The following is a 20327-nucleotide window of genomic DNA, read 5'->3' on the forward strand; positions in this document are numbered from 1 at the left end:
ACACACACACACACACACACACACACATTCATTTGTCCCTGGAGATTGATTTTGAAGACTTGCAGGTTTATTTTGGGAGTGTTGTGTGGCATCAGCAACAGTTAAACAATCTGGGACTTCTTTAAGAGTTAAAGCTGTAATATGTACATTCAAGCTAGTGCCAAATGAGTTGATACGAAGATAATTAAGACTATCAGCTCCACACAACTCTCTCTGTATTTCTCAGTATGGTTATGTACAGAAGATTGTGTTGTCCGGTGACTTTACCTTGCAGAAACTCGAGTGAAGATAATTACCTCTTCTGAAGAGTCCATCATGTTTTTTTCGATCCTCCGTGTACTCCTTTGCTGCTAGCAACTGGATGGAGGATTGGTGGGGGCTTGTGCATGATCACGGAGGGCTTGAAAATGGGGACACGCCGACAGATTAGTTGTTATTACTTAACATTCCTCATGGGGGCGACAGAAACTAAACACTATACCGTCAAAGAGTTTCTCTGCTGAAAAAAAATGCTTACTCATATACTACTTTATACTACTACTACATTTCACAAGGAAATGTACTTTTTACTCCATTACATTTATTTTACAGCTATAAGTGACCTTTCAGATTTACAAACCAAACATATGACCGATTTATAAAATCCCCTCAAAGTATGTAAAGTAGTGGTCGCCACATCAACCGACTGCAACACTGATGTGCTTATTACATGGTAATACATAAATGATAATGATCCAATAATATAATTAATGTAATCATTCTGACAGTCATTCTGCAAAATGCACTTTCACTTTTGATCCATTAAAGGGGAATTCCGGTATTTTTTTTTACCTGGACCCTGTTTTCCTGAGAAATAAGGTGTGTAACAGAATCTTGATATATATTTGATCAGCGCTGCCTGGTTTGACTGCAGTTCACAAGCTTGTTTAAAGGGAATGTAAAGTAAAATAGAATTCATAGAGCTGCTTTTAAAGGAGAAATGAACATTTGCAGCTTCATAGTGGCCGTGTCAGAAGGTTGTGTGAGGTCACTGTGAGCGTCCTTCCATGCCTTCTGGGTTAATAACAGGGCCATGCTGGTGACGGAGAGCCGGGAGGGTGCTGCTGGGCTGAGACGCCGTGCCATTAGCTCCCGGAGGTGATGAATGGCTTGTGGTTGCGAGGCTGTCCTCCAAGCTTGCCTTTGAAAATCAGAGAGGTTGCTCTTTAAGACTTCATACATTCATTGAGCTTTACGGCACGTTTTTCAGTCTCTTGTACTTATGTGCTTAGTACTTAGTGTTTTACACAAGTTATTGTGATTTTTTCCAAATGTACAACATGTACGCTCAGCTGACAGTTTCTAAGTTATAGCGACAGAAAACTAAAGCAGTCCAATCAAAAGTCTTGCAGTAAGTCCTTTATGAAGGTGATAATATCCTGTTTTTTGGTGAAAATGTTTGCAAGAGGTGTTGATTCAACTTATTACTTTTGGAGGCTGTAGCCTTTGTTGCATTTTATTGCATTACACTCGTTGATGTTTTTGATGTTATTTCAGAAGCTGTGTCGGTTTCTTCTATTTTTAGCATGCCATCATAACATTTTGACAAGGACAAAAAGATGTAAATTAGACTTGTAGACCAATTTTGGCTTGTTCAGGTCTTTTTCTGTTGATCAATGAGAACTGTCCCTGTTGAATATAGTAATGAAATAAATAAAAAAAATCAAATCCATTTATATCAGTGAGAGTAGACTAAATATAAAACACCTCTTAGCACTGTAAGTTTTCTCCTGATATTTTCTATCTGTACCCAAACACAGTAAAGCTTTTGTTTCTATCTTTTTTTACAGCATGAAATGTGGTGGTTCAACATATTGGTGGTACAACAATATTACATAAGCATCAATGCAAATAATAAGGCTAAAATTCTGAGCATTACAGTGTAACCATGGGTCTCTTCACTCAACTGCGTATACAGTATATACAGTATGTACAAAGCTAAAACCACAGTAAGTAGATGCTGTAGATAGCACAAAGGTCTGCCAGTTTTGACCTTTAATGTTACAATAAATCCGTGTGGTGAGATCAGTGGAGCTGAATCAACACAATAAACGACTTTCAGGGTCAGAAATTACTCGCTCTGCCTATTAAAGGATTAACAGGTGAGATTGGAAACTGGTAAGGAGAAAAAAAAAATATTTTTTCTGTCTTTTCCTGAGTTTACAACAGGAACGCTTTTTTAATCTTCATGTGTGTCATTTTTTATCAAATAATAATAATAATCTTGTGTTTCCTCTCTATCTCCCCAGACATGTCCAAGTACTTCCACTTCTCATTGAAGTCTGCCGCCTCACTCTGGCATTCCCCACACAAACTCCATCTGCATTTGGTACGTCTTTGTATTTTCCCATTATCTCTTACTTTCAGGATTCATTCACATTCAGTTGTAAGCAAAGGCAAAGAGATAGGCCATGTTTCACTATTCTTAGCAAATTTACAGAGCTGCTCACTTCTTCACGCTCTATTTTTTCCTTTAGAAAATGTCCGGCAGCTCCAGGTGAACATCCCTCACTCAGGTCCGGTTTCCGCCCCACTGGGCAGCTCCATCTCCATCCCCTGCTTGGTGTCTCTGTCCTCTTTGTCCCCTGTTGCACCGCGGGTGAAGTGGACAGTGGTGTCCGGTGGCGTAGAGACGCAGATCTTGGTGGCGCGGGGTCAAAGGGTGAAGGTCAACGAGGTGTACAGAGACCGTGCTGCCTGGCTCAACTACACTTCCTCTCCTGATGATCTGTCACTGTGGCTGGGAGATTTACGCTCCAGTGACTCGGGTTATTACCGCTGCGAGGTGCAGCAGGGCTTGGAGGACGCCAGTGACCTCGTACAACTCCAAGTCAAAGGTAACAAAATGAAAGACATGGATCATCACTGAAGCCTAGAAAATAATTACATGTACTGTAGATACAAGTAATATAGGATACAGCATGTAGTGTAGTTTAGTAACAAGGAATAGAATTGCTTGCTTTCTGATCGTCCTGTTACAAAACATCTGAATAATTTTATTAGATTGATGGTGAAATTTTACATAAATCAACACTTTATGGCCACATACTGTTGTTCAAGAAGCATTTTTGTATAATCTGAATATACATATGTGTTAATGTGTGTTTGTGTAGGTGTTGTATTCCACTACAGAGATGCTTTGGGCCGCTATGCGTTTTCTTTCCATCAGGCCCAGAGGGCTTGTGAGGCCATTGGGGCACAAATCGCGACTCCTGACCAGCTGCTGGCAGCTTATTATGACGGCTACGAGCAGTGTGATGCAGGCTGGCTGGCAGACCAGTCTGTCAGGTATCTCATTGCCTCTGTATTCGCTTGTTCCAACATAAAACCTAAACACTAATGCTTTGATGACTTCACCTCTTTGTTTATTGATAATATTCCAAACATTTTATTAACATTTCCCCAAAATTCAGCCTAAAGTGTAGATTGTTTGGTATCTTTGGAAAGTACATTATCTCCACTAGAATTTAAAGCCACTTTTTAAAGTTCAAGGGGTTAATCTTACATGAGAAATGCTGATTGTTTCCATTCTTGCAGGTACCCAATCCAAGTGCCCCGTGAAGGTTGTTATGGAGACATGGATGGTCAACCAGGAGTGAGAAACTACGGGACAATGGATCCAGATAATCTATTTGATGTTTACTGTTATGTGGAGGAAGCTGATGGTATGAATAATAATACTAAAATTAAAGCCTGACCCATACTAGATAGATTCAGATTCTGAGAGCTAAAATAACAAAACAACAATATATCAGCCATTATTTGTTTATACAGAGTGTAAGCAATGTGAAAATGTAATATTTTGTGTTTGTAGGGGAGCTGTTTTATAACACCATCCCACAGCAGTTGTCATTTGACAAAGCGCAGTCATACTGCAGAGCTAGAGGAACAGAGCTGGCTACAACTGCACAGCTGTACTTGGCATGGAGTGAAGGTCTGGATCATTGCAGCCCTGGTTGGCTGTCTGATGGTAGTGTGCGCTACCCCATCATTGCCCCAAGAGAGCGCTGTGGAGGGCCTCAGCCAGGCGTCAAAACCCTTTATCGCTTTAGCAACCAAACTGGCTTCCCAGAGCCATCCAGCCTTCATGACATGTATTGTTTCAAAGGTGAGTATTTTGCTGCATTAAATAATATTAAATGAACATGTATTGCATTGGATACGCATGCAAACTGTTTACTCAAAGAAACATGTTTTTTTTTAAATTCTAAAATCTTGTTTTTAATCACTTATCTGTCCTCTACAGATAGTAATACTGCCACCGACTCTCCCATTGAATTTGTGGCCACAGAGCCTGAGGACATTGGACAAGATGTTGTTATTCTTATGGAAACAGATCAAGAGCTGCAACTGAAGCAACATTCAGAACAGGTGGAGCTCAAAGCTCAAAGGGTATTTGAATCTTTTCCCCTTTTCTCCAGCTCTTCCACTGAGGCAAATGACACACACCCAACAGTTAGATCAGACACAACTGAGTCTCCTCTCCACACCACACCAACAGTGAATCTCCTCCAGGCATTGAATGAAACTTCATCTACCACAGAAATGAGCTCCCAGCATCCTACAGCACTTATGAGCAGCACTATTAGCACCACAGACACCTACAATGTCCTACAAAACACATCATTACTGCCCAGCGTTTACAATGAGACAGATTCCCAACGTAACTTGAACTTCACCTTTCACCAGTCTGAGCCTGAAAGCACCACAGGGTTTCCCGAACCATCATATGAACCTCACACACATAATCAAACCGTTGCAGATACTCATCCTGAACAGAATACATCTGAGAAGCCAAAGGATTCTCAAGAAATACAAAAGACCAACTTGTATTTTGACAGATCGCAAGGCAATTATAGTGAAAAAAACAGCAATCATGCCCAAGAGGAGAGCTCCTGGGAGGTGACCTCAATGACTCTTGACCCCATAGTTCAAGTGAAGATGGAGGAGGCAGCAGCAGAAGAAGATTCTGTAAAGGTGTTACTCTCAACTCAGGCCTCAAAAGATCAAGGAGAACTTCTTGCACAACCAGCAAAAACTACAAAATCTTCCATTAAGGAGATGACCTTATTGTGGGCAATTCTGGATGGGTCTGGAGATTTTTCTCAAGGTATGTCAAGCATAGATTTGATTTTCTAAGTCTTAAAAAAAAAAAAACATAAATATCTCCAATGAATCGTTCAGCATTTGAGAATGAGATGAGAAGATTCTTAATACCACTCTTGTGTCTGTAGTATGGTAAATATGGAGCAACAAACAGCAGGCGGTTAGCTTATTAGCACAAAGACTGGAAACAGTGCGAAACAGCTGGGCTGGTTCTGGTCAACGGTAACTAAATCATTCTACCAGTACCTCTATAAATCACATATTAACATGTTATATCTTGTTTGTTTAATTTGTACATACAAAAATGAAAGTGTACTAATGACAAGTTGTGGTGTTACGGGGGTTTACGGAGTGGACTATTTCTTGACTGGGAGCAGCAAGTTCCCCGAGTCTTGTCATGGCATACAAACCCCTGTAACAACTCCATTTTCAACCCAGATTAAATGTGTTTATTAGTGAGTTTTAGAGGTGCTGTAAGGCGGATTTTTACAGAGCCTGACCAGCTGTTTCTTCTTGTTTTCAGTCTTTGTGCTAAGCTAAGCTAACTGGCTCCTGGCTGTAGATTCATATTGACAGATATGACAGTGGTATCAAACTTCTCATCTTAGTGTTGGCACAGAAGCAAATAAGGGTATTTCCAAAAATGTCAAACTCTTCCCATAATAGATGGATTTACAGCTCTGAAAATGCATTATGCTTTTTTTTCTAGAAAGTGAACTTGACATTGAAGCAGTTGGCTTCATCTCCACATCAGATTCTTCAACTTCCAGCTTTACCACTCTCCCGTCACATCCTGCTTCTGCTAGCAGTGCTCCTACTGAGCCTCAGACTACAATCCCTGATGTCACCTTCTCATCTGGGTCACAGTATTCTGACAAACTGGGCTTGGATATCCTCACCACAGCACCACAGTTGTGGGAGTCCTCCATTTCTAGACAAGAGGGAAGTACAAGTTTAGAATTGGAAGAAACAGTCACTTTGGAAAGTGAAGAAAAACTTGTATCTGGAGTAAGTTTTGCTACCACTGAGTTTCCAGAGGAATTGAACACTCCTCAGTTGCCTACTGATTCCTCCAAAGCCAGGTTTCACACATCCGGTTACAGACTGTATTTGGAGACTGTGACCACTGGGTATGAAGAGGCAAGTGGACATGAACTTGCCACAGTTACTGCAACCCTTGTAGAAGATGTTAAAGTTGCCCCAACCATTAAAGGGGATGTTAAAGTTAGCCAAATCATTGAAGAGGAAAATAAAATTACCCCAACTCTTAAAGAGGAAGTTACAGTAACCCCAATCCTTGAAGAAGAAAAAGAAGTTTCCTTTTTTCTGGACGAAGAAGCTAACGTTGCCCCAATCCTTGAAAAAGAAGTTAACCTTACCCCAACCCTTAAAGAAGAAGTTAGTGTTACCCCAACCCTTGAAGAAGAAGCTAGCAATATTTTAACCCTTGAAGAAGAAGTTAGCGTTATCACAACCCTTGAAGAAGAATTAAATGTTACCCCAACCCTAGAAGAAGAAGCTAGCGTTGCTCCAACCCTTGAAGAAGAAGTTAGTGTTACCCCAACCCTTGAAGAAGAAGCTAGCAATATTTTAACCCTTGAAGAAGAAGTTAGCGTTACCACAACCCTTGAAAAAGAATTTAACGTTACCCCAACCCTAGAAGAAGAAGCTAGCGTTGCTCCAACCCTTGAAGAAGTAAAGATTACCCCAACACTTGAGGAAGTTAACATTACCCCAACCCTTGACGAAGAAGTTGACATTACCCCAACCCTTGAAGAAGAAGCTAGTGTTGCTCCAATCCTTGAAGAAGAAATTAACTTTACCCCAACCCTTGAAGATGATAGCTTTGCCCCAACCTTTGAGAAGGACTTTAATGTCTTTCATCTCGATTCACAAACATCTAACTGGGATCTTCTGACCACCACAACTGGACCCAAGGAGTCTCTGAATGATCTTGAGTACAGCAGAAAAAATCCCTCCATAACCTCTACAGAAGTTCCTGAGTCTTCCTCAGGTACAAAACCCACTGCTGCTACCACAAAGACGCCCACCACCACCATCACAACCACCACGCACTGGTCCAGACGCACATGGAGCCCAACCACCTCAGCACCCAATGTTTTTCGCAAGACAGCTGAGCCCCGGAAGGTGACAACCTTCATACCACCTGTGGATCAAGGTCTGGTGGATGTTGAGTTTAGTCTCACCCAGCCGCCCACCCTGCTTATCTTGCCCAATGAGAGGGCAGCTGTAGGCGGTACAGGGAAAATTTCAGGTAATGTTAAAGCCACTCTCATCAGCCTAACCGTCAACCTCTTGCTACTCGACGCAATGATGCACTAAAATCCCTGATCTGTCCTCAACCCACCTTTGTTCCATTTTCTGTAAAACACCTCCCCTCCTTTTTCAAATGACTTCCCACGTTTGTTTCACTTGTTGTCTCAGAAAGCCCACTCACCCTTCTGACTTCTCCCACTTCACCTTAAAAAGCTCCTCACTTCTCTCCTTGTGACCCCCACCTCCCCTTGGAGATACTCACACCGGGACAGCTCCCGTTTGACATCTGTCAACAGCCCACTCTTGTTGTGCATGATGTTTTCTTCCTCATCCAAAGATTGACTTCTGTGAAGTACTGTAATATACTGGTAGGTTTATGAGTGAATGTTTCAGTGCTTCTTCTACAGTGATTTTCTGCTAGACTGATGGTGACTGCGTTGGTAAACCTTTTCTTAGTATCTTGATCAGTGGATTTTAAATGCAAAAAATACATCTCTGCACCAAACAAGCGTACATTATTCTCTTCATAACAACTTTCTTCTTGCTAAGTCTCTCACAGTGTCTTTTCCATTATTCTGAAATAACTTGATAAAGGAACATAATCTTTTTTCATGGAATGTAACGTTGATCAGTGCTACAGCAGTAATGTTTTATATTTAATCCATAACTTCACAAAACTGTTTCCTCAGATTTTTAGACTTCCCAGTTTTGCTGTTTTAGACAGTATAGTACCAGAAGCACAGAGGATTTCATGTGTATAAGCACAAATATTGTTCAGTGTTGATTTGTTGTCAGTGGTATCATTTAGCACTATTTTTTAATCTCCTTTATGGGTAATTAATGTTAAATACTCAAGTCATGTTTTATTGTTTAATTATGAGTTGTACTTTGTTGTGTTTTAGGTATAAGAATGATAAAATTAACTAGTCAATGTTTGTTTGTTTTTGTTCATAGAACTTAAAATGATGCACTAACAAACTAGAGTGGCACTTTAATGTGGCTCCATCCATCTTTACAGATGCCATCGGTGTTGCTGCATCACAAAATAGACTTTTCATTTTTCGCAATTCTGTCTTAGCAGCTCCTTTACGTGTTTTAATTAGACATTATTTGGGGTGATAATTGAAACTGTCTGCAACAGATTCACTCAGCACATTTGCATTAAAATTGGTATATAGAGATAATCTTCAAATGAACAAATAAAGAACAGAAGTCAGTAGAGACAACATTTTCAAATAGATAAAAAATTGGAATTGCTGGATATACACTAGCAGTTGATATTGCAAGTTTGGGTGATTTACAATGTATTTTCATTTAATGAAGGTCAAATTACTGTTCTGTATTCAACATTTATTCTCATTTAAATCCAAGACTAACCAGCTCCAGTCTATCTTAGGTAGGTACAATTTAGTTTTCTAGTGTTTGATAGATATTATGTTAACATTTTATCAGCATTCTACTAATCATTCTGATGAAAAAATGAAAAGCGTCCACATAAATATTCATATATTGAGAAGACAGAGACTTTCAAATGTACAAAAGCTTGCATCAGTAAAGTAAAATTGATTTATTTTATTTACATTTACTATCACCTTCAGCACCTCCATTGAACTTTAATTTGGTGAGCAGCGATGATTATATATTGGACTATTCATGGTGATAAAGACTGGAGACTCAGCAGTTTAAGACAGTGGAAAAGCCACCATTCATTTACTAATTGCAGTACGAACTTCACATAATCATTTACAAGCAATTTATTGTCTTGTTGTGTTTGAGGAAAACTACACAAACACAGGGAAATCTTGCAGACATTTTGCAGAAAAGACTGAGAAGTCAATTTCCGTGTTGCTGTGCAAACTTGAAAAAAATCTAAGTGAAGATGCCAACATACATGGGTGACAGCACAATGTTTCATTTCAAGTAAAAGCAAAACTGAATGATGGTTTTACTGTGAGTGCATATGATTCTCATTTGACTTGTGTAAAACAGTTATTACCTTCCACACACACACACACACACACACACACACACACACACACACACACACACACACACACACACTGACCCACAGAGAAGTATGTGAGTGTGCAGTATAATGACAGACACTGTAGAGCTCTTGTTTATAGGGTGCCAAAGGAAGCAAACAAACTAAATCCACTTGTAAAATGTTTAATTTCAATTTGGACGTGCATGTCCTCCACTTTGCCTACTTTTACAAATTTAGAAAATTGAAAAAAGAAACTTCAACCCCTCTTTCTCTTCAAGACTTTAAACAACTATAGGCTATTTATGTAACAACTACGTTTTGACAGGGACACTTTGCCTAAAGCCAACAGATATTTTTCTTGTGCAGTGTAATCAGGAGTTTGACTACATGGAGTCATGGTAACAAAAGCCAATTTTCCAAATAGGACATCAACAAAAGGAACATGTTTCATGGGAAACTACATGAAGGGACTAACTAACAGATTTATCTTATATTTTCGCTTATTTATATTTTCTTAACTTTCCCTTCATTACCTCCACTAAATAATCTGCAAATTGCAATTGTGAGTTTTTCTTTAAAGGTGCCCTGCCACACGTATTTCATTACTTTCTGGTAATGTCTACCATGGACTCTGTAACATTTTTTTGTGGAAAAAAGCCTTGGTTACCTTGTTTCAAGCCATTCTAGTGTGGTACAGAAAGCCTGCAGGAAAACTCAGCTCGATTTGTGCCAGTTCACATTAATATTCAATGAGCTAAGCTGCTTGACTCTGATTGGCTAACAACAAGCTATTAAGAGCCTGGCTATCAGCATCCCTGACCCAGCGCAACTGGTCGAGCTCATGAATAGTAATGAGCTCAGGCAACGTGACGTCAGGCTGACCAGCTTTTGTAATTAGCCTGATTTCTCTGCCTATTTTTTTTCAGTGGCTAGAGCTGACAGAGGAGGTAGCAGTTCATTTTCACATTAACATAACACAACCACTTATGGACCTAACATATTTAAAAAAAACAAAAAACAAGTAAAAACGGTTTGTGTGGCAGGGCACCTTGAACATTGTTTAAAAATTGTAAATAATGGTCACACGCAAACATTTTAAAAAGCATAGAAGAGGGGATGCAAGTGTAAAAGAAATGTATAGAGGTTATTTTAATTTATGTGAATTACAGGGCGAGAGTGAGTTGAAGTTAAATTATTTGAACGCATAGTATTATCATCAGAGAATTTTTCACAGGAAGGATCCAACACCAGTGTCTTTATCAGTGTGCACTATTATGTATTTGTATGTCCCATAGCATGTTTGACATACTGTAATATCTAATGACCAAAACAGACAGTATGCTTTGGTAGAGAGTAAACTATCAAAACAGATCACAACAAGTTCTGTTGATTGTCATATGTAACTGTGTCCATGCATTTTGAATTGTAAGTCTTTTTTATGACCTGGTAACAAGAGGGATTGTATTTGGCATCATTCAGGCTCCATCCATTATCAGTTGAAAGGTTTATTATTAATAAAGAGTGCAAGCAGAAGAACACAAAAAAGAAGCTCACAGATGCCAGAGATGCGCCAAAGAAGACAGAAGAGGACCTGAAGACTTTGACCTCATATGACACTCTGAAGTCTGTTCTCTGCTGCCATCTGTTGGCTCAGTTGGGTGCTGGTGCTTCAACGCGTCGTTTTAATGGCCAGTAGAATGCCACTATTATTATACAGTATATGTACATATAGTGTATCTACCTCTGTAAATGTGTATACTTTACTGGTATGCATTGCAGTTGCAATTAGTGCATAATCAAACTTTAACCTTTATTACTCAAATCTTTTGATTTAGCAAATCCATGTTTTTCATGATATTTATACACAAAATAATACAAGCAAACATGTAACTTAATAATACTATAATATAATCAATAATTAAACTAACAAAATAACAAAACGTGCAGACTGCAAGCTGTGCTAACATGTTGTTTCAGCATCAGAACAACCTGAAGTGGCCCTCTGTTTTGTTTCAGATGCATGTTTGGATGACCCCTGTCTCAACGGAGGCACCTGTACTGACCGAGATGGCAAGATTCAATGTCTTTGTTTGCCAACATACGGAGGAGACTTCTGTCACACTGGTAAGCTCTCTGCCTTTTTCCACTGGAAATTGTTTTGGTCATGTCTGTCACACATGTTGGGTAGCTGATATCTGTTTCAAAGTAAATAAAGGGGCCTTCCCACAATTACATCTGCAACATAAAACCTATGAAGGCATTTCAAAGACTCTTTGGTTGTCCTGTCACCTCCGTGATGTTTTTAGACTTGGAGCGATGCGAACCAGGTTGGGATAAGTTCCACGGTTTCTGCTACCGACACTTCAGTCAGCGTCTCAGCTGGGAGGTCGCAGAGCAGCACTGCCGCATGCTGGGAGCTCATCTGGTGTCTGTCATAACCCCTGAGGAACAGAGTTACATCAACAGTAGGTTATGGGTTCAACAGGATAGTTTGTCCTATGTGAGTGACTTATTTACTTATTGTATCCTGAAGACTGTTTATAATTGACTTATTGTGCTCCCAAGACAACTACAAAGAATACCAGTGGACCGGTTTGAATGATAAGACCATTGAGGATGATTTTCGCTGGTCTGATGGCAACCCGCTGGTGAGGAATATAAGAAACCATGAGCGTGACTGAGCTCATACAAATTTACTCAGTTTAAACACAAATTCACCCATGTTTCTTCTCCCCATGCATGCAGCTGTATGAGAACTGGTACAGAGGGCAGCCAGATAGCTATTTTCTGTCTGGAGAAGATTGCGTGGTGATGGTGTGGCACGATGATGGACGCTGGAGTGATGTACCCTGCAACTATCACCTTGCATACACCTGCAAAAAAGGCACCTGTAAGTAATATGAATAAAACATGTACAGCTCCTCGTGAATGCTTTCACCTCCCTCATGTGGTTGTTTTGGACTGTTACACCATCATACATCAGCCGCAATAAAGACCTAACTTGTGTCATCTTTTTAAACAGCCTCATGTGGTCCTCCACCCAAGGTCCGAAACGCCTCCATCTTTGGAAAAGTTCGACAAAGATACGAGACCAACGCAGTTGTACGTTATTACTGCGGCAACGGTTTCCAGCAGAAACTAAATCCTCTGACCAGATGTCTGTCTACAGGAAGGTGGGAGAGGCCCAGGGTCCTGTGCATCCCTGGTAAGATGAAATATTCTCATAATCCTGAAAAACAAATCTATATTTCTTAAAAACCTTCATAGAATTCTTTTTTGAAATACTAAATTGTAACTTAAAGTTGAGTGTTCTTCCTGCACTCAGATATAAAGTGATACAGTGACTGTGAGGCTGTTGTATGCTGTCACATAGGGCAAGTCTTTTCATTTTACTGATAAGGTGATTATGCATCTTTTTACTCTGTGCCTTAAGGATTTACTTTTGTCCAAACTAACTGGAATGTCAGTCAGTGAGCAACATCTCTTCACTGAGCCACATTTCACTTCATTACTATATACATGGGCACTGTCTAAGTTTATTTTTAATCAATCTCACACACCGTAGTCTTGCCATTAATACTCGGTCAAGCATTTTACATTTCTGTTCACTGATACATATTTGTGAACCATTTCTAAAGATTTACATCTTCAGGAGGAACAAATAGGCTTGGTGTGGATGTCACAGACAGGGTAGGGAAGTATGAAACCAGTAAGAGACAGACAATCATTGAGGTTTGTTGACAAAAACAAAAATAAGGAATAACTTTTGAACGTTGTTTTTGAATTACCTTCCAGAGGCCGGAGGTTCAATTCAACACCCTGTAGTGACGTCACTGTCCAGCAGCAACTCTGCTGCCATTGAAGAGGAGTTTGAAGCCACTAAAGAGACACCACAGTATTGGGACATCAAGTTTTGAAAGTTAGCCATGCTTTCCTTCTTTGTCTTCATTTCCCAAATTCTGCTGTTGTAACATAACAAGGTGCCAAGAATCAAATCCTTTTTACCAATGAACGCTCAAACAGGACAAAATGAACCACAGCAAAATGCAAAAAGACACAAACTGAAGCTTTGTTTCAGCCAAGAAGCCTAAATGCACAACTAGGCTTTGTTGTCTTTTAATGGAGTTAAACATTCCTACTTTTGGATGACCTTTAGAATATTTTCTACTGTATTTTGTTTTATCGTTCTGACTAGCAGAGCGCAAAATAGGTTAAGTAAAAAGAAAGAAGAAATACAATAAAGTCCTAATTATTGTCTACTATTGTAAAATCTACGGAAATAACTGTTCTCTTTGTGATTTTTGTTATACCAGGAACCTTTTTATGAAATGGTGCTATTGTCTTTAAAAACTTTTGTCTCGAACCAAGATTTTTGTTTTCCCTGCTTTGTCAAAGAATCGTATGACTCCAAAGCTAAACAAATAGTCAATAAGTACTTTACATATATTCATTTTCACACTTGTTATTACTGCTGTCCACATTCTTCTGAGGGAAACCTTTTTTTTTCCAGCAGACGCAGTTTTGTTCGTCAGCTTTATGTTGTAATAAAGTTTTGTAGAACAGAGCAAAGAATAAATCGTTCTCTAATGTTACCTTTGCCGCTGTATGTGGGCTTCATTTTATGTTTAGATTTATGTAGACATCCAACACTCATAGTGACAACACAAAAAAAACTTTTTTATTTTATTTTACTGATCCAGAGAAAAGTGTAATATTTGGTCTATGTGGAAAGAATTGTAATATCACTTTTATGAATTACGTGGCATTTTAAGAGAGAAATGGTGACAGATGAAGGTTTTGGTGAATTCCTTGAGAATGTGAGTGATTACTGTAAAACTCTTGTTGTAAAATCGATTGGATAGATAAACTGCCCCTCTCCTCATGCAGGAACACCTGGGACTTTTATTTTGTTCTTAGTTTTATTTCTGAGGCGGCATCCATCACGTGGTATCACTTTTTAAGAAATAAAAGCTTTAAGGTGTAACTACACAGCAAAAAAACAAAGATTAGTGGATAAAACAATGTTCCTCTCACTCTGAGCGAGTTGAGAAATGCATTGGATAAGTGTAAGAATTCAACTCCTGGAAAAGATGACATTTGTTACAGTATGTTAAGACATTTAAGCAATAAGGGACTTCAGAAGGTTTTTAATGAATGAAGTTTGGGAGGAAGGAAAGATTCCTGCAGGATAGGAGGAGGCGGTTATTGTTCCAACAAGAAAACCAGGAAAAGATGCTAGTAATCCAGCAAATTATGGGCCAATAGCTTTAACTTCTCACTTAAGTAAATTAATGGAAAGGGTGGTAAATGGAAAGCTAATGCACTTTATTGAAATAAGGGGTTGATGGCTTGATGTCAGAGTGGCTTTAGAAAGGGGATGAGTACTATATATTCAATCATATGTCTAGAGGATGAAATAAGAAAAGCACAGATACAGAAAGAGACTGCTGTGGCAGTATTCTTTGAAGTGGAAAAAGTGTAGGATATGCTATGGGTAGAGGGTCTTTTAATCAAAATGCTTATGCTAGGAATTGGGGAAAATATGTTTAAGTGGGTATTGGACTTTTTAAATAATAGAAGTATTCAGGTGAAAATAGGGAAAGAAACATCCAGAAGGTGTTTGGTAGAAAATGGGACACCACTGTAGTGTTTAGTAGTCAATTGCTGTTCAACATAATGATTAATGATGTTTTTCTAATGTTCAGCCAGGAATTGGAAAGTCACTATTTGCTGATGATGGTAGCCTATGGAAGAGGGGGGAAAATGGGAAGTATACCCTGAAGAAGATGTTTAAAGCTCTAACCTTAGTGGAGGATTGGGGAAGGAAATGGGCCTTTAGATTCTCGATTGAGCACATCAAGGCTATGTTTTTTATTTGGAAGAAATTAGATAGAATTACAAAACTGGAGTTGTATGGTAGGAATTTGGAAAGCGTTAAAAATTTGAGATTTCTTGGTGTGTTTTTTGACACAAGACTTACATGGAGGGAACATGTTTTGAAAGTAATAGACAAATGTAAAAGGGTAACATTTATTTAAATTAATGAGATGTCTTGGTGGAACAGACTGGGGAGCAGATGTAGCTTCTTTGAATCAAATGCATGTATATTTAATTAGAGCAAGAATTAAATATGGGTGTTTGGTTTATGGATCTGCTGCCAAGTCAGTTTTAGCTGGATTAGATATAGTTCAAGCTAAGGCATTGAAAACATGTACAGGAGCTGTGTGATCTTCCCCACTGTGTTTCTTGCAGGTGTAGATGCCACTCTGTCTGCAGAGAAAGCAACTTCAGGCTAATTATTGGGTCAATGTGATGGGTCAAATGTGTGATCTGATCACCCAGTTAAGGTAGCAATTCAGGCAAGTTGGGAGAGAGAGGGGGCAAAACTTCCAAGTTTTGGATGGACAAGAGAGACAGTGGCACAGGAAATGTATCTACATGACAAGAACTTTTGTCCGTGAGTACTGTAGCCATCAGTTCCTCTATGGCAATTGGAGGTCCCGAAGACTGATTTGGAGATACTTGGGATTAAGTCAAATAATCCTGAATCAGATTTGGTGTGTGAATTCCATCAAAAGGTTGATAAATTGACAAAGGAAGCCACTCATAAGGAAACTGTATAGGCCAGCAGGGTAAAAGTATTGTGTGGCAGGGAACAATTGTAACAGCTCTGGGAACAAGAAAACAAAGGGAGGCACCTATTCTCCATATCTGGGTAACTGATTCAGTTAATGTCTGTAAAAGAAGGGAGGTTGCATGTTAGGAAGAGGTTATTATTTCTAGAATAAGGATTAGTCACATGTTTCTTAACACCACTATATTTATACTAGAGTGGCTTGTGTTCATGTCAGGAATTGGGCTGGAAGACAATGGGCTGTATAGCAGGATATAGTACACCAAGGTGCTATAGTTTCAGAGATGGCAGCAATGGAACTTTTTGGATGCCAACTGCCGTAAAAACCCATAGAAGAAAAAGTACCTTCTTGTTGACAGTGGTGGAATTTAACTAAGTACTTTTACTCAAGTACTGTACTTAAGTACAAATTTCAATTTTAACTTGAGTATTTCCATTTTGTTGTTTTACACTCATTCTGCACTAAGAAACAGTGTACTTTTTACTAATCTACAATTAACTGAGAGCATTAGTTACCTTTCAGATAAAGATTTGATACCTCAAACAAATGATCAGTCATAAAAATTTGCAGTTATAGATGAAATTACCCAACAGAACATACAGCTGTTAAAATTAGCTTTGCCTTGACAACATTCAGATGCTGCTTAGGCAGTAATGATTCAGGAACAAAATTCCAAAAATACATATGTAATAAATGTAACGCTTTGAATGGGGCTGTTTTGTATGTTTACTTTTATAAGTAAAATTTTCTGCTAATACTTATGTATTTTCACTTAAGTAAGGTTTTGAAATTAAGAGTACTTGTAACATAGGATGTTTATTTATTGTGGTATCGCTACAATCTGAGTGCTTCTGCTTGTTGCTAAACAATTAATGTATTAGTTTTTGAGATCATAATAAATATTTATATAAAAAACTTTAGTGAAAATTCCTGTTGTATAATGGAAACAAATACTACCCCATTCAAAAGCATACTAAGAAAGCCACATTAAACAGACAGACAATCATCAACTTTGTTCTTCTAAACAGTGAAAGGAGAAAGTTCGATGAGGTGTTACAACTTTCTAACTACACAAAAAATTTGAAGAAGCTAATTGAAACTGATTTATTGTCATCCCTATATAGAAAATAATGAATGAAGGTGCCATCTAATACATTTTTCCTAACTGCATTATCTATTTAAAGGTTACTACAACAACAACAACAACACAGTTTGGGTGCCTTTCCGATAGACAGTTCCCTAGAGCCCTTTGCACTACCTTTCCCAATTCCTAGTTGGTCAGGTGACCAACGTGTTTTTGTGCGCACGTGACATCTGCCCAATAGCAGTAGATATGTTGCGTCACGGTTTCATCACTCAGGCCAAAAAAAAAAAGATTAAAAATTAAGGTAGCTTGGGAGAAAAACATAAGTAAAAGATGTAAGTTCATGTTTATGAATGTATGTTTGTAGCAGATAAAGTTATCAAGGGTACATCCGGGAAACCTCCAGTGACAAAGAAGAGAGCCGGTATAAAATGAACACATTTGTTTGTGCTAACAGGCGTAGCTACCTCCTGCAGGTGAGCTAGCTTTCCAAAAAGTTGCTGTTGTCTCACAACAAATCATTTATTTTATCATAAAACAAGATGTTAAATATGCATGAAGTAATATTTAACAGGGGCCTGGTTGTCACTGCATGTAAGGCACCGGTAACTACCGGTAACTACCGGTAACTACCGGTTATTCTGTTTCAAATCAGAAGTTTTGTTAATAGCGAATTCTGAATGCGATGAAAGCAGCAGCTATGTTATTCTGCCACCAGATGGCATCATTGTTCCATGAGGTGGAACTGCAGAACACACAATGTCAAGGAATAAAGAAGTGTTTGATATTACAGCCGAGTCCACAAATATTATGATTACTGCCATGTTAACAGTAGAAAGGTTGAAACCAACATAACTGCAACCAAGCATTGTTGCTAAGTGAGATACTAAATGGCAAAAACTTTGTCAGTAACAATTTAAAAAGGATACCTGTTTGTTATCTCTGTGTTTCAGCTTTCAGTGTTATACTTACTGCTGTCTGCCTACATTTATTAATAACATCATCTCATTTTTATAAGTGGACCAACACTTTGCTCTACACACTTTCCATCTTCCTTCAGGGAAGTATGCACTTACTTACTGACTGAACACTTGAATGTGCTGTTATACTCTTTTATGTAAGAGTTATACTGTCTAGGAAGTAGCCCTTTTTTACTAGATTCAAAATTTGCAGTCAGTCTTTTGTCTGAATAAAATAAATGAGAGTTACACCTACAACCTAACCTGTGTAATACAGATATTGCATTTTAATAAATGCAGCACAGGACCTGTTTGAATCATTGCAGGCAGATAGCCTTTAAAGTTACCTTTAGTCTACAGTATGGTATTATTTTAACATTGTTCATTTTTTTTATATTGTATTCGATTGAGTACAAATTGTTGGGGTAACACAATTTGGAAATTCTACCAAAATGAGTGGTATAAAATGTATTTGATGCATGTGCCTTACCATGTGCAGCCAGATGTACGCCTTTATTCTGAATAATCTGTGACCCATCTTTTACTTAAATGAATAATCAATTTATCTTAGTTGATCAACTAAAAAAAAAAAACATTTTCGTAATCAATTAATCTTTTAGCATCAGGTTATTAAGCAAAAACACCTAACATCATCTGCTTTTACCTGTTGTATATTGAATATGTTAAGGTTTGGGATTGTAAATCAGACGGGAGTGATTTGACGACATTCCTTTGGGCTCTGGACCCAAATGCATTACAGTTACTATTGTTGCAAGTAAAAGTACAAAAGTATTAGCATCAAAATATACTTAAAAATACTCATTATACAGAATATCTACATCAGAATAATGTATATTATGTAATTGGATTATAATTATTTATGCATTATTGTGTACATCACTTTAACGCTGCAGCTAGTAAGGATGCATTCAATCTTAAATACTTTGTATACTGCTGATTAGCTTGTGACCCCAAGCCCCTAACCCTTGTAGGTATTTTAATAGATACAGAAATGTATTTTCAAATTTTTAACATTTTAATAATACATAATAGCCTACTATCAAAAAACAGACAAGCTAGTTAACAAACTAGTTAACTAGTGAAATACTCAAGTAAAGTACAAGTACCTCAGAATGTGTTATTAATTAAGTACAGTACTGAAGTAAATGTAAGTAGTTACTTTCCCCAACTGGTTTAGTGCAATATTGTGATCACTTAATAGTGAGTTCAGGATCAGTGGTAGACAGGCCAATAAACATATTAAACACGTTTTCACCATTAGTACTTTGTATGTGCACTTGTCTTTATGCGGAATACAAAAACATGTGAAGCAGTTTCACATTGCAGCAATGTGTCTTTGAGCAAGGCATTTACCCCCAAACAAATCCACAGATTAGTGCTGCTCAGTGGCCAAAAAAACAGGATTATAGTTGCTCCCGGCAGCTCCCCCGGTGTGCAGTATGTGTGCAACCTTTCTTCCGTCTGGTCCAGCTCAATTAAAAAAGAACCGGCCCACATAATCGGACCAGATCAGTCGGTAAAGTTGAATTCATAGCTGGGCGGATGTTCAGAGAGGTGTTGAAGCAGGATTGCGGTTCTCAGGCCCTTCAATAGCGCCACGCAGCTCCGCCTGAATGCAGTGAGTTGCTGGCCGTCCCTCTTGGTCACAGAGCCGATAACACAGTTCGAGGTGGGGGTGTATTGTGGCCTGTGACCCCGAGGTCATGGGGTCAGAGCTGAGTGAACAGAGGCCAGTCGTTAAGGACTCCTCACAGAGTTCCTCTTTCTTTCAAAGGACGCGTGGCTTGCTAATTGAGGGCCCACCTCCCAAAACCCCAAGTGCGAGGTCCTTGACACCCAAAAATGGCCGCTGGTGTAAACTGCAGGGGGAGGAGGGAGGTGCAGAGAAGGAAAAGGAGTGAGGTCTAATTATTGTGTTGTTAGAGCTGCAACTAAGGGTTTATGCTATTATGGATTATGCTATTGGTGTTTTTTAGTGATTTATAAAATGTCAAATGAGTGTTAATCATGCATAATACATCTATTCATATTTTTTATCGTCAATTATTCTATCAGACGTTTAGTTTTGATTAATTGTTTAGTGTATGAAAAGTATACAATATGGTGTAAAAAATGCCAATTAAAAGTTCACGGAGCCCAAAGTGTTGCCTTCAGACCGCCTCTTGTTCAACTAACAGTCCAAAACCAAATACAGTATATTGAATGTAGAATGACATATA

The 20327-nt window shown here is 38.6% G+C and overlaps 1 protein-coding gene across 2 annotated transcripts in view; it reads left to right on the top strand.

The window, feature by feature from the left end:
* Window positions 1-14006, top strand: part of LOC116701637 (brevican core protein) — an 18580-nt gene extending 4574 nt beyond the window's left edge. Inside the window, exons 2-15 of one of the 2 annotated variants that reach the window (XM_032535438.1) lie at window positions 2289-2368; window positions 2517-2876; window positions 3153-3327; window positions 3577-3704; window positions 3854-4147; window positions 4286-5149; window positions 5855-6971; window positions 7041-7420; window positions 11426-11533; window positions 11716-11874; window positions 11975-12057; window positions 12155-12299; window positions 12432-12614; window positions 13205-14006. In XM_032535438.1, the coding sequence (XP_032391329.1) occupies window positions 2289-2368; window positions 2517-2876; window positions 3153-3327; window positions 3577-3704; window positions 3854-4147; window positions 4286-5149; window positions 5855-6971; window positions 7041-7420; window positions 11426-11533; window positions 11716-11874; window positions 11975-12057; window positions 12155-12299; window positions 12432-12614; window positions 13205-13326 (4198 nt within the window). In that variant the 3' untranslated portion in view covers window positions 13327-14006. Of the gene's footprint in view, window positions 1-2288; window positions 2369-2516; window positions 2877-3152; window positions 3328-3576; window positions 3705-3853; window positions 4148-4285; window positions 5150-5854; window positions 7421-11425; window positions 11534-11715; window positions 11875-11974; window positions 12058-12154; window positions 12300-12431; window positions 12615-13204 lie in introns of both variants that reach the window. The other variant, XM_032535437.1, reaches the window with a different exon arrangement.
* The last annotated feature ends 6321 nt before the right edge of the window (window positions 14007-20327 follow it).

This window comes from Etheostoma spectabile, chromosome 14 (genome assembly GCF_008692095.1).
Source record: "Etheostoma spectabile isolate EspeVRDwgs_2016 chromosome 14, UIUC_Espe_1.0, whole genome shotgun sequence".
Classification (NCBI taxonomy): domain Eukaryota; kingdom Metazoa; phylum Chordata; class Actinopteri; order Perciformes; family Percidae; genus Etheostoma; species Etheostoma spectabile.